The sequence below is a fragment of the Crocodylus porosus genome, unplaced genomic scaffold (genome assembly GCF_001723895.1).
Source record: "Crocodylus porosus isolate Cpor-Errol unplaced genomic scaffold, CroPor_comp1, whole genome shotgun sequence".
NCBI classification, from domain to species: domain Eukaryota; kingdom Metazoa; phylum Chordata; order Crocodylia; family Crocodylidae; genus Crocodylus; species Crocodylus porosus.
The window spans coordinates 77486667-77502257 of NW_017728948.1; the positions used below are offsets into that span (position 1 = coordinate 77486667).

The following is a 15591-nucleotide window of genomic DNA, read 5'->3' on the forward strand; positions in this document are numbered from 1 at the left end:
CCAGCAGGAAAAACAGTTATGAAAGGCAACTATAAAATTGAGAGATCAAATACTGCCAAGAAGTGAATGTTAAAATGGTATACTTGACTGCAATCTTAACAATTTGCACAAATTGGTTGCACTAGGTCAGAGACAGCTTGTTTTATCCTTAGCCATTTTACCCAGTCTGTGGGGCTCCTAAAGGGACAAGAAATTTGAGGGTGGGGCAAACAAGGACAGGGCCCACTGCAGGAAGTGGGGTGCGGAGCCTTGTTGTGGATGTATCTTGGCAGCAGGGGAGTGAGCAATATAACCACAATACTGCCACAGCTGCCACTTACACTCCCTCACCACAGCTGGGTCAGCATGGAGGCCATGAAGCTCCTTGTGGTCCAGATCCATCCTCCAAAATCAGGCCTGTGGAGCTGGGCAAGTTTGACATCCCTATGTTAAATTGTTTCTGTTTCCTGTTTTGGTTGGCTTATACAATTACGAAAGCAGCTTAAAATGCAGATATTATCATCAAATATGGTTTGCAGACAAATTGCAAAACAGAGAAAAGGAATTTATTTGAATAAATGGACTTTTAAAGTTACTTGCTCTGTTTTTGATTTGTAACACAAATTTATTGTGATTGCAAAGGTGCAAATAAGAACAAGAATGGGCCATTATTCTTTTTAAAAAGAAAAAAAAAAAAAAAGAGCGTATATGAAATATAGTCCCATTGCAGGTTATCTATATTAAAAAAGATGAAAAAGTGGACTAGTAAAGAAAGTGCACTCTTTTCTTAGAGCTAATGACATTCAGATATCATACAGGTTATACAGGTGAGGTAGGTATTAATATCCTGCAGTTTCCATGGCTAACTGAAGAACTCATAATTAAGGAGCGATTTTGAGGGGGCTTTTTCACAAGCCCAAAGTACAATAGATCATGGTGATCTAAAGGCAGTCAAAAAGTAAAATTTTCATTCATATGGACAGAGTGAGATGTAGCAGCCACAGGGAGACCACTGTCTCTCTCATTCTGCTATCTGTGATTTAAAAAGGGCCTGTATGAAGGAGGCTTTGCTTCCTTTAAATTCTCTGGTTAGCTGTGAAAGGAAAAGACAAATAGATATTTATTAGTGCTCTTGAATAAATTTTGGCCAGGGTCAGAAGTATATATGCATGTTTGTGAATTTGAAAGTATATAAAGGCTACAGATAGGCAACATATGATGGTATAAGCTTCATTGTATTAAAGGCTGGAATAGTCCCTGACTCGTTATCCATCTGGTCTATAATGACTCTTTAGGTATTTGAAAAAACTGTTACTAAATCCTGCTTCAGTTCTCTCTTCTCTAGAAGAGACTAAATAACCCTAATTCTTTAAGGCTTTCCTCACAAGTCTTACTTCAAAAGCCCCTCATTTTTGCCACTGTGCTCAACTCTTTGCGATCTGTGCAGTTCCTTTTTGAAGTGTAGGGCTCAAAACTGGACATGGACAAGTCCTCGCTAATGCCAAATAAAGCACAAGAATTGCTTTTCTTGCTTTGCAAGTGACTCTCCTGTTAATATAGTCCAGTATGTTGTTGGGTTTTTTGGCAGTAAGAGCACAAAATTAGCTCATATTCATCTTATGAGCTTGTGTAACCCCCCCCCCCCCCCCCCCCACACACACAATATACCCTTTTCTGCAGCCTAAACAATTTTTCTTCAGTCTGAATTTGTGCATGCAGTTGTTCAGTCCCAAATGCAGGACTTGAGCAACTCATAGCAAAACTTGTGGATAACATCAATTCCATCATCCAAATCATTAATAAGATACTAAACATACTAGACTGAGGACAGACCCCTGGAAAATCTGACTTAATATTCCTTCCAACTAGACATTGAGCCATTGATGGCTACCCATTGAGCACAATGATCCAACTAGTTATGTACATTATATAGTGTGCGTAATTGGTATGTATAGTGCATACAACTGGTTATGCACAACATTATAGTACTTTTATCAAGTGTTTATTCCCTTATCTTGTTAACGAGAATGTTATGGGAGATAGTGGTATCAAAAAAATCTTGCTAAAGTTAAGGTACATTACATCTACTGCTCTCGCCCCATGCACAAAGCCTGTCACTTTTTATTGTAAAAGGAAATTGGGTTATTCAGGCATAACTTGCTCTTGGTGAATCCAAGTTGGCCATTTCTGATGAGCCAATTCTTTCAGTAGTCTGAAGCATCCCATCCCACTTACCTGAAAGCCTCTGGCTTCTCTAAGTAATCCGTTCTTCAGTTACATTAGGCTGTTCATCTCCTTCACTATCTTGGCTGGTTTCTTTGACCTTCCTCTCACAGCTGATACATTTGTAAAAATCAAAAGATTTTGTCTTTTGCCAGCAAGATCTAAAAACTGTGCCTTGGCTTTCCTACAAAAAAAAGTGTGTGTGTGGGGGGGGGGAGAAGAGAGGAAAATTAGGATTTCTTTGAGTTTCAACTCAATGAAGAGATCATGGTCTACCCACGTGGGCTTCTTGTTTACACTTCTCATTCTACCATTGCATCAGAATCTCTTTTTCTCCTATACCTTAAAGGGCCTTCTTAAAAGTACAGCTAGCATTCTTAGACTTCTCTTCCACCCAGCCTTGCTGTTAAGGGGATCCTACCCAGTAGTTCCCCACTTTTTCTAAAGTCTAGTGTCTTTGTTCTGCCACTCCCCTTCCTTCCTTCCACTTAGAATCTTGAACTCTTATTGTGTTGTGGTCACTGTAACCCAAGTGTCCTTCCACCTTCAAATTCTTAGCCAATTCAGGTTCATAAAATTTCCCAAAAATATTTGAAATGGAAATAGAAATAACATAACTTAGTTTTCAATAACAGGAGAGTAGGGAATAATTAGAGACTTTGCCCTGGAAAAAATTTGAGTAACCTTCCCTCCCAATGGCTTATTAAAAATTAAAATTTAGCAAAAAAATATAATCTTCACTGAAGATTGCTGGCAGTATTTGGAGGAAATGGTTGAGATTTTGTAATGTTTGGATAAAATTTAAGTGTTCCTGAGCAATGCAATTTTCTTCATATTCTCTGTATTTTGTTATAGACAGAGTTGTAGGAAGAATTTTACACTCTTCCAAGTAAAAACAAACAAACAAAAAATTGTAATCAAGAATGGGGGGGGGGGGTGTGGAAAATGTTCTTTACATTACAAGTGATAGCAGGAAGAATGCAAGTAAAGGTTACACCTTCATCCTTAAAAATTCCTGCTCTTTATTGGTTTATGCACAAGGTGTACAATTTTTAGCATTGCAACAAAAACAACATAGTGGGTTTTTTCATTAGGTGTTTTGTTTGTTTTATGGGAAAATGAATATCTTAATTTATGGTTATATATAGGTCTGATCATATACAGGTTTATACTGGAGAGAAAACCCCAACTTTAGAGTATAAAGTTTAGTAAGAATTCCCAAAACACTTGAAAATGAACACTCACACAAGTTATTGTAAACTCCGAGTCCATATGGTCTTAAAGGAGGCAGGGCTATTTCACCTTAGCAATATTAAGCAACTTCCCTTAAAATCAGCACAATTCTATAAGTGAGTCTAGTTAGATCTGTTCCCAAGTTTGGAGTCAGTGATATATATAGATTTTCCAGAGATGAAAGACCAAAGGACCATTAAGGTGATTCGGGTTACTTTAGCTAGCAATTATGTTAGATTGTTTTTTAGGTTTTAGTCCTTCACAGCATTTGTAGAGTTTGTGAAAGCTTTCTTTCAAGATCTTCTTCATTAATAAGCAATAATTTCACATTTAAATCCAGGTTAGTCATAATTTTGTACCTAGGAATTTTCTTAGGTTTTTAAAAAATAGGTTTTGTTTTATCTTGCCAACCTAATCTTCTGAAATTCACAGATGACAACTGGTGTTAAATAATGTTCAAGTCTGTTAACAGAGACAGCATAAAGATGCCAAGAATTAAAACCAAAGAGACTTTAATATGAAAAAAAAGTGCTTCCTTGAGTATCTTAAAAATATAAAAAAAAAAAGTGACCTGTTGATTCCAGGGGTTTCATTGCGCCTTTCTTGATTATTCAGGCCATGCCACGCCACAGCTCTGAATCTTTGCCAGAGAGCACACGGGTATTATACCAACTGTATAATGCATCATATGTGCATTACAGTGCATTTACCTAGATTGGACAGATATCCTAAAATATTAGTTACTCCCCTACTTTAGGGTTATGACTAATGTGAGAGGGTTCTCCACTTACCTTCATCTGCCCTCTGTACTCACTCACCACGACTTAACACTGATCTCCTCTTCTTCTTTTCTTCACGTTTCTTTAGTGTCTGAGAAAGATAAGTGCCACCCAGATGTTAAAGTCTCACAGGGTTAAATTTATTTTCAAGCTAAATACGATACAATTGCAGCAGTCTCATCAATTCTTTCGTTTGCGAGAGCAACGCGTTATTGAGACGGACTCTCCCGGCTGGATACACCTTTGCAACTTTGTACCTAAAAAGTGTACTACTTGCCTTATTGGCGATGGGTGCTATCCGCGTTTCTCTTTTTGTTACGAACAGTTTGTGCGGAGAGCGGCTCCCTGCCGTTTCTTCACTGCCGGTCTCTCAGCTCTCCGGTATTAGTTGTCCTCCCAGAGTAGGAAGCTTGAGGGAAGCTACTCTCGTATCTCCGTCTCTCCCCTGAGGGGTACTAGCGCTCTCCCCCTCCCTCAGCTGCTGTCCGCCGCCTCCCAGTGCTCCCGCAGTTGTCCGAGCCCCCGGATCTTCCCCGAGGCAATTCCTTTCTCCCCCTCGGCTTAAGGCATCTGTCTCCCAGCGTCCAGCAATGCTCCCACACTCACCCGTGCAGCGGGGTTTGCAAAGAAGTATTTTCCTTTTTCTGACCGACCTGCCGCCCCTCTTGAAGTCCATCTCTTCTGGCGTCCTCCAAAATTACAGGTATGATCACTCCTCCACCTTCTAGAGTCCCCATAGCTTTCTTTTGTCTTGTGGTGCCCGCAGGCAAAAATTACTGCCCCGCCACTGCCTTTTATCCCCTGGTTTTCGCGGACTAAGCACTCGAACCTTTCCCGGGTGTGTAATGTCTGCCACCTGACAGAGTTCATCGTCGGGTCAATCCTGCCTGACTCTAACAGGGCTCCTGCCTGAGTCCCTGTTGCAACTAATCAAAGATGCTCCTTCTTAGCTGATCCTGGAAAGGCCTCCCTCAGCTTAAGCCGTGATAGGGTGATTTCCTAAAACCATTCTCTTTCCTTAGATCCGCTGGGATGTAAATTATGCTCACAGGTTATTTATCCACATATAATCTACACCACCATTTGCCTCGTTTTTATTTTGATTCAGAGCTCATGCATTTGGAGCTGAAAATCAAAATCCTGTTTTAAATGTAAAGCTTATTTTCTGTTGAATTGATAACATTAGTTATGCCCACTGGCCATAAAAAGATTTTTGCCTCTGCAGTGCCAAGTAGGCACATGGAGTTTTTCAGACTTTAACTATTGAGACCCTGTGCACTGCATTATTCAACCATACATGACTTTCTCCCTGCCCCTAGTTAGGTATACAAGTCAGTGATGTTGCATCTGATATGATGGAAATATGTATAGGATGAGAAATTTGTCCCTGGCGCAGAACCATTGATGCCTATGGAGTTACACCATGAAGTTCACCAGGGATGACTTTGTTTCAGTAATTCTGCAAAACAAATCACAGAAATGTGATGATGCTGTATGGCCATAATTGAACCAAGATGTTATTGCATGTTGTCACATATTTGACATTGGAGAAATGTTTTCAAGATACTGAAAAATCAAACATTCACTTGAAAAATAACTGGAAACAGATGAAATCTAAGGAAAAAAAGAATTCATTTCAGAAAAATATCTTCAGTCATGAAGAAGAAAAAGAAACAAAGACCGTATCCTCAAATGTGACCATTTGTAAGGATCATTCCATGATGTATAATCCGCCTTTTTAAGGATTTCCATAGGAAAACAAGAACTTTAAGTCACTTAGCAGTATAGTACTTGATGTCATGTATGCCTTGATGCCTCATTGTTGGATTGGTATCATGATCTTTATAGAAGAAATTCCTAATCATTATACTGTAATAGCTATGTTAGATATTACAAGAAACTGATTTTTATTACATGCAGTATTAGGTACCTAGCACTTAAAACTCTTTACAGTTGTAGAGGTAAGGTTTTTTAACACAATAATTAAGCCCCAGTTTAAACCTTACCTGTTTTTCTAGCCATTTTCTAGAAATGAAGATTGCAGCATGGACATGTTCAATGAATTACTCAAATTTACAGCAAGTCTGTGACAGAAACAGGAATGGAACTCAAGTGCTTTGCCCCCTAATCTCCTGTTTTCACCATGAGATAGCAGTGCCTCCCGGTATACCTTCTGCACTACCATGAGTCCAAAGTACTGCATATGGGCCTCAGGTGCAATGATTAGAATGGGACAAAATATAGTTTTTCTCTCTTGTGAGAGTTTCAGATTTTGAAATTTGCCATCTCTTAAGTTTTGAATAAAATATTAAAATCCTACACCTATAGATAGCCTTCTAGATGATGAGTATGAATATCTGTGCAGATAGAGATTTGGTTCTGATTTCTCAATGTAATATTTTCATTTAGAGAAAGCAATACTTTCTCTTTCCACAAAAATTACTCTGAACAAAATGTTCATCATCTGAATATTCATAGGAAACAAAGACAGGAAGTTACTGAATACTATTAAAGCAAATTATTTAAACTATTTTTTGTGTAGTGTTTGCCTAGGATTAGTCAAACATTTATAAGGAAACAAAGGGCATATGTACACGAGATGCTGACTGTGCAGTAGCCAAAAAATACTGTGCAGTATCGTGTCACAGCACAGACAGTGCTTATACATTACTGCGCAGTAGTGTCACCTAAAAAGTATTTGCTGATGCTACTGCTCAGTAACTCCAGTTACTGCACATTTCTTTAGAACTTGCTAATACAAGTACTAAGTAAATGCACAGTAACAACTTTGCAGAAGCGTCTCATTTAGCTACACCCAGTGATAAATGAACCATTCAAATTAAACAACTGAAAAAAAAAGCAAGGCAGGTAAGAGGTCCTTTGAACTTGAAAAGACATGAAAAAATGTAAAGGGAATGCAGAGCATTGTGATGTTTCATCTTGAAATTTATACAAATTTTTGGATTATTGATGCTTTTGACATTGAAGTGGCTCATTTAGGAGACCTCTCCTGCCCCAAAGTTTCTCAGAAGCTTTCCAAATAGTATTCTTGGATTCTGTGGTGGATGTGGTTCCATAGTGACATAAATGGGAGCAGTGACTTTCCATAAAACTGGGAGCCATGCTGGAAGTCAAAATATACAGACACCATTAATGAGATCACAAGAAGTTTGCTATACTCCCTTATCCTGCTGTCTGTGGCAACTCCCTGGGGCTTTGTCCTGGGTCCTTTCCTCCTCTAACTTTATATTTCTTAGGGATGATCTTATCAACCCATATTGCTTTTGCCATCATCTCTGTGTTGATGACTTTAAAAGTTCTCTTTCAGCTATGGAAATAACTCTTTCAGTCTCCCTCCTATCTCCTCTCAGATGTCTTCTTGTCAGCTTTGACTGAACATGTGCCAAATAGAACTTCCCTTCCAATCATTCTCTGCTTCCCCTTCTGTGTTACTATCAATCCTTTCTGGCTTCCCCAAAACATATATTGACCCTGTCAGTTCATACATGATGCCATAATTAAACGCCTGTCTTATTCATCAATTTAATCATGTAGCTTCTCTTTAATAATACCTTTTCTGGCTTTTTACCTGCTATCAAATCAGTTTAAACACTTTGTAATCATCTTCAAAGCTCTATGTAAGTGCTTGCCCTACTTATTTTTCTTTGCTTTCATCCTCTCTGTTCATGCAAGGCTCCCATACTTAATTACGGGAGCCAGGTGACTAGAATATGTATATAAATTGTAGACATGGGCAATGGTTTTCACAATGCTGATATTACTATTTTTTCATTTTGAATAAGAAAATTAAATCCATGAAAATTCTTCGGTTTTGACATTTTCCAAAACAAAAGTGGTTCACTTTTTTAGTTTGAAATGACTTTTGATTTTAAAATTTCCCAGGAGTTTTTTTTAACTGAAAAAGCTCTAAATCTAAACAGAAAGTTTTGATTTTATTGAAAACTTGATGTCTTGATTGACTGCAAATTTAGTTTTATTTTATCTTACAATTTATTGTACATTTCTGAAATTTTCAGTTTTGTTTGAGATTGGAATGCCTTAGAAAATTCTGAAATTGACCACAAACTGAACTTTTTTTCATGGTCTTTAATAATTTTTCTATGAGCCACTTTTCTCTGGCCTCTCAGTCTGTTCCAGATTGTGAGCTCATCAGAGCAAGGACCACTTTTCTTGAGGTCACTGCAGACATGCAGCAGCTCCCTGCTGACTCTCTTCCCCCCTCCCCAACCCAATAGACATTCAATGTTTGGTTGAAGGGAATGGGGAACTCGAGCCCCACTTCGAAGCCAATCCAGCAGACAGAGGCTGCCTGCCTATAGCCTCTCTCCCATAGCGCTCTCCTCCCCTCTCAGATCTAGTTTTTGTCTGCAGGATTGGATGGGCAATAAGGGGGGTAAGAGGGGAGCTCTGGGCTGGGGTTTGCCCAACTTGAGCTGTAGGGGAGAGAGCTGTTGGGGGGCTGTGAGGTGGAGGGGCTCCAATCCTGTCCCCCACCCTGGCTGGCAAACCCCAGCTCTGAACTCACTCCCCTCCCTTTTTCCCCCTCCCATCCTGCAGACAGCACTGACAGTGGGGCTGGGCTGCATCAGCTCAGCCCTGATTGCCACAGGAACTAACAGAAAATAATGAAGGTGCTCCGTTTTGGAGCACCTTCATCTGAACCCTCATTAGATAGGGGTTAACATGTTGCATGATAAGGCACTTTTTAAATGCTCTGTAGCTGTGCTCTTCTGTCAGGATACAGCTGTAGAACACTTTGAGGGGGGCCAGTTGCACAACAAATATCACTTCTGTCAGTGCCCTGAATGTTTGGAAAGCACTTACACAGACTGGGAATTGATGTCAATGAATAATTCACAACAGCGAAAATGAGGGTAACTTCATATTGCACCTCTTAACAAGTGACATATTAAACTATTTTTTTTCTGATATATTGTCATGGAGCACCCTTAGCTACAAGCATGTGACTGTCTCTTAGCAATGTGTCCATCACTGTGTGTGTTCATATATTGTTTCATTTTTTCAATTATTAATGTGATGAATGCAGTAACAGAGATGCTTACTAGTTTCTAACCGTCTTCTTGAATTAACATTTTTTTCTTTTTTTTCCCCCCTGACACAGTAAGACATGTTCTGAATATGACAGGAAGGGCCACAAATCATCCAGCATCTATGACATTGTTCCAAGAAAACTAAGAGTAACCCAATGAAATCCCTAATGGTAAAGTGTTTCTTGGTTGAGAATGAAAGCATGTAGAAACTGGCTTTTATCCTCAATTGTTTCTTGTTACTTAAACATTGTAGCAAAGTACTGTTTAAGCTTAACTTCATTATGTATGACATTAAAAAATGAAAGAGAAACATCTGTGTCTGTTTAGCACATCTTTTCCCTTAAGAAGGGAAGGCCAAATGCTGTTAGGCCAAATGCTGAACAATCTTTTGCTAAATAGGTATAATGGTAGCTTCAGTAAAAGTAGACATGGATAAATTACTAGGGAGAGTAAAGATACAAATATGCAACAGTTTAGTTAACGATTCACTTCTAAGAACTTCTTGCAAATATGTCCACTCCTTCAAATAATATGTTTTTTCTCTCTCAGACTGACCTTAAAAATATTAGATCTCTCATAAGGAAAAGAAAAGCTTAGGGTATTGCCTGTCCCACACAGAATTCTTTTCTTACCATTGTGGTGCACTAAGCTTGCATTTGTATGGTGATGTTTTGATGGTTATATCCAGTTTGAATAAAGTAGCTGAACAAATATATTCTTCATTGTTTGGTCCATTTAGTTCTATTGATTTCATGGCTGTGAACTGGGGCAGTATTAGCTATTGAGCTGGGATTTAAAAACAAAAGAGAATTATCATCAATAACCACCATGGATTCTATATCTGCAGATGTCAGCTACGTACAATGTTTTTGTATATAAGCAAAGTTGATCCTATAAAGGTCTTACTAAATTTCAAGGCATAATGCTGAACAAAGGCACCTTAAGGGTTCCCAGAAACCAACCAAACAAGCAAGTTAGTAGACTGCAGATTCTTGTTTCCTTAACTACCTCTACCCAGATATTGACCAGTGGAATAAGGTAATTGAACAGCTGGGAACACCGTGTCCGGAATTCATGAAGAAGCTACAGCCCACAGTACGGAACTATGTTGAGAATCGACCTAAGTATGCTGGTCTTACTTTCCCCAAACTTTTCCCAGATTCTCTGTTCCCAGCGGACTCGGAACACAACAAACTTAAAGGTATGTTCAAGGAGGGAGCATGGAGTATAAGGAAGAACACATTTTTTTCTAATTGAGCTGAATCCGTTTTTAATACCCTTTAAAACATTTGTTTTCTATATTTTATAATAACTTTTGGTTGGTGCTTAGCTACTGAGGGTAAAAAGTGTTCCATTATAGAGGAAATGCCATTGATTTGAAGAAAAGTGATAGCAAAAGGAAAACAAATATGCCCTTTGGATGTACAAAGTTAGCCTCTCCTCATGATTTACTGAAAACTGCTCTCTTTCATAGGAGGCAAGTTAAAAAAAAGTTTGAACAAAAGAAAAAAATAGGGCAAAATTTTAGCAATTAATAGCTACATGAAAATTACCTTTGGGGGATGAGTTAGCAAATCAGATTCAGGGTCTAGGATGAGCTAGACACTTGTGTGGGTTTTATATAGCAAGAGGTCATTTCTAGGTGCGATGGTGAACATGGTGCTGGGGCATTAAGGGCTCTAGGGAACATATTTTATCACTGATTAATATGTCAAGTATGTCAGATTCATGTCCACTCATTTTGTACAGTGGATCCTTGGCTACTATTATAAGGGATTTGGGGAGGTTCTAGATCCTTATTATTATTTTTCTGATATAAAGGAGCCCAAGGAGTTTCCTTTGAAGATGTCAGAACCCTATTAATTGTGTTTTGTTTTTTTGTTTGTTTTAAATAAAGTAAATAGTGCATCCAAATACCTGATCACAAAAAATACTATATATTTTTCTAGGTATCAGGCAAAATTGTTCTTGATGTAGGTGCAGTTTAATAGATCTCATAAGTGGTCTTGTTACAATGAAAAATGTAGCAGCTGGGTTTTCATATGTGAAACAGAAGGCTATCGTAATTGCAGTGAGAGTAGGTATTTTAATTTTACAATATATATAGTGGCATGTGCTTATATGACTTTAATCATACAATCAAAGCCACGATTAATTTGATCAGGATGTTGACCTTCACTAAAAAACAATGATTAATGTATGTTTTAATATAAACAAGATTTCCAATCACAGCTTTGGACCGTTTACAAACATTCAGCATGTATCAGTTTTATCTGCATGGGCTCCTCAGATTGCTTGTTGCAGTGATAAGCAGTGTTTTTCAATTGCCTGAAATTTGCATGTCATTACATTACCCACAATGCTCTTCCAGTTAACAACTGTTTCAAAAGCAAGACTGTTGTCTCAGCTTTTAGGAAGCAAAGTGAAAGGTCTGTACAAATGCTTTTGGATGCACTGAGTTGTTGTTTTTTTCTGACAATGAAATTGAATAATGGCCTTTAATGGGATTTGGGACTATAGCATAGGAAATGATGGTCTAACTGTGTATTAACTCATTATCTTCTGAATAAAGGAAACAGACACATTCAAAAATAGTGAATGTCAGTTTTTAAGATCAAAATCTACCATTTCTTGTTTTGTTCCTCTCTTTTTAAAAGGCTCTGTTTTTAGTCATCTCTGTGATGTGACATGTATTGGATGCTTAGTGAGAGGATCCTGATTTTATAGTTACTATTTTATTTCTTTTCATTTTTATTCTCTGTCACTACTGTTAAGGTGCTTCTGAACCTTTTGTTATAGTACAAGAATGGTAATATTGGTAGCAACTGATGAGGTTAACTTTCTTTTTTAAAAGATAGCAATGAATTTGACAGAGAAAAAAGTTTGAATAACAAAAAGATAATTGTGTGGTTTGATTGACAACAGATTAGCTTGGAAAACCAGATGGCTGTGTGCTGTGGTCCCAGATTAGAGGTTTCGGCTTGTACCTGAAATTTACCATGATGGATGTTTGCCCAATCGGGCATCAACATAAACTTCCATCTGGTGATTATTTAACCCTCTGTCAGAATAAATAGAAAGCTAGTTTGCTTTCTTGGCTAAATCTCTGTATTTCATTGTTACTGGCACTGACCATGTATTTGGAGTAGTAAATCATTTAACAATTGCTACACCTCTGTCCTTTAGATGCTACACTATAAATATCAAATCAGTGTGTGGAGTGGGGGGAGGGAATTAGAGGAGGGGAATTAGGCAGTTTGGTAGCTTTTAAAAAAAATAATCACATTTAGTTAAATTCTCCTGCAAGCATTCTGTTGGCTTAAGCCTTATGGACTTTACAAATAAGAGTAAGTCTAATGAGCCATCTCAAGGAGCTTAGTGGGCTATCTGTAAATTAGTACAGCTCCACAGAAATTAAGCACAGTAATATGGATAATCTATGTTCACATTAACACCATATGAGGATATGGCCCATTGTTTTCAACACTGTGGGTAGGTTGACATGTGTGCTTTACTGCACAGTAGACTAATTACTGCACAGTAAAGCATCACTATCTACATGTGCATGGCAATTGGGCCAGTGCAGACTATTTTACAGTGCTGTCAGATAGTCCCATTAGACATTGGTACTGTCTGTTGTCGGTGTAAATTACTGTGCTCAATTAGTTACTCTAGCTCAAATTGCACATGTAAACATGCCCTCTGTGTTGGAATAAGATGCACAGGACAGAAGCTTAGGGTATATCTGCACTGTAGGACACACTGAAGTGTAGAAATATTTGAACTAGTTTGGATGTGAGGAACTGTCTAGCTACAGCAGCACAGAACTCACATAACTCTGTCTCTCAAGTACATTAGCCTATGTAAAGCTCCACGCTACTGCAGTGGTTAGGATGATTTAGGTATCTGAACCAGCTAATTTAAAGCTTGCTGAAGCATCTTTTCACTGTGCTGCATATGTTCCTTTAGTCTACTGTAATCTAGTATCTAGTAGATACTGTGGTGATATAAGGCATAGCAATAAAAATGCCATTGTATCGTTTCACAGGAAGAATCCATTTCATTTGAAGCTAAAATGTTTCTTCATTTGAAAAGGATATGCTTGCGGGTATTTTTAGTATTAAGTATTACCCTGCAAAGAGAATATATGGTATCATAAGCCTGAGAACCTTAATTGTTTAGGTAAGCAAAACTCCAATACACCCCTCTAATGTTGGTTTTCTAAAATCAGAAACCTGGTGGGAGAGATCTTGCAAAACTCAAACCGTGGCCCACAGACTGGGACTTTGGTTTTTGGAACGGCTGCTGTGCTGTGTACAACTTGCAGCTTCTCACTTTAAAGGTCCCATCTCATAGGACACTTAGCAGGTGTTTTTTCTGAGATCACAGTAAGCATTGCCATGCTCTCACATCCATGCTCTCACCTGCGGGGAGATGCAGCCCTCCATTCCTCCAGCCTAGAACCTCTCCATTATATGACCAGCATTAACAAGCCTGGGAGTTCCTGCCCCTGTCATGAAGGGTCTCTGCTGCTGGGGTGGGTGAGGGAGGCACATGGGAGAGGGTGCCGCTCCTGCCACTGGATCCTGCTGGTGCCAGGAGGACTGCAAATGCTATATTATCTCAATGGAGTAGTCCAACAATAGCTGAATATGTGCTACTTAATATGATCTGAAGATGCTTTTCCCATAAAAAGTCGTAACTTTTCTATGACATGAGAACACTTTGCACATGTTTTACTGCTTGAATATAGAAATTTGCATTTTAAGTGCAGTTAAGTTGCCCTAAGTATAACTTGTGAAATGGCCGTAAATTTGGTGGGTCTGCTTCCAGTAGGATTAGAATAATGCAAATTAGATCTCTAGTAGCTCATACCTGGTATAGGAGTTTGCTCTCATTAGCACAGTGATTATAGTAGGACAAAATGAGATGTGGCTGGCATACCTGTACATTATTCTGATTCCTGGCAGCAGTGGTGGTCCTTTGTCCATTTATCAGTTTGAGGGACTGACCTACAGATTTTTTTTGCCTTTCTCTACCAATTTTACCCAGACCATATGACCTGCTCTTGGACCTAACCTGACCAAAAGCAGTTAAATGCACCATGAAGTGTTCTGTGATTAGATACAACCCAGCAAAAATATTGCATATGACAAAATTCTTTATTATATTTTGTATTTCAGTTGGAAGTACCTTGCTAGTCAAACCTCCAGAAATACCTTGCTGGTCAAACCTCCAGAAGTTCCGTATAGCTATCATATGGATACTGTATAGATGCAGTATGTAGAAAATATGGATGTTTTTGGATCTTTATCCAAACTATTTTAAATTTTCACTTTTATGCAACAAAGCTGGAAATCTCATGAGACTAGGCTTTTGGACTATTCCCTGTCCCCCCTCCCCCCGCCCCGGTCTTGGTGTGCTAGAAATATCCCCAAATCACCTTGTGCTGGCTCTCTGTACAGATAAATTCAATCCTTTGTGAATATTTTGGGATTTCTGTTGTATTGAGGTATAGTGAATGTATACACAAATGAAGACTAATGGTAAGGAATAAAATATTGGCCATTTTCAAGACGTTTGAAGGGGTTGGTTGATCCTTTTTCATTAAAAAAAAAAAAAAAAAAAAGGCTTTTCCCTGCATGGAGCAATTCTTGTACTGACATTGTATTCTTCTGGTTTCATTGCTCTAGCCAGCCAAGCCAGGGACCTTTTGTCAAAGATGCTAGTGATTGACCCAGCCAAGCGGATATCAGTGGATGAAGCCTTACAGCATCCATACATTAATGTCTGGTATGACCCAGCAGAAGTAGAAGCAGTAAGTGAAAAATGGATATTTCTTAATTTTCATCTTAACACTGAAAAATGCAGAATCATGAATCAAAATCAGAAGATTTTCATTATTTTATTGCAATTGAATAATACTTGTTCCTTGAAAGAAGGAAGCAAGTCTACTTAGGCTTACGTTCTACTGTATCACAAATCCAGGTATCACTAGGATGGAGGGGAGAACTAAACAGCAGTGTTGTTCCCTCCCCTCTTCCCAAGATAATCACTCAGGAAAACATTTAACTATGCCCTTAAGCCCCATTAAAATCAAAGGGACTTAAATGACCCATTGTGGATGCTGAAATGTTTTCCTGAATTTGGGATCAGAACTCAATGTTGCTTAGTCTGTGTATGGATTGAGGTGAAATTTTTACTGTCACACCATCTAATGTTAAGGATTTCTCCCATTTGCCTTTTTGAGGCAAAATGCCTGATGACTTCAGCAGGAGCTAACTTTTTCTTCTTTGTGTATGAAC

General features: G+C 38.5%; 1 protein-coding gene across 7 annotated transcripts in view; it reads left to right on the forward strand.

Moving 5' to 3' along the window:
- The window catches only part of MAPK10 (mitogen-activated protein kinase 10), a 408832-nt gene that overhangs the window by 351431 nt on the left and 41810 nt on the right, over nt 1–15591 (forward strand). For 6 of the 7 annotated variants that reach the window (XM_019552886.1, XM_019552888.1, XM_019552887.1 and 3 more), the window contains 2 exons: nt 10305–10487; nt 14980–15104. In XM_019552886.1, coding sequence (XP_019408431.1) covers nt 10305–10487; nt 14980–15104 — 308 coding nt within the window. Of the gene's footprint in view, nt 1–9357; nt 10226–10304; nt 10488–14979; nt 15105–15591 lie in introns of those variants that run through there. The other variant, XM_019552890.1, reaches the window with a different exon arrangement.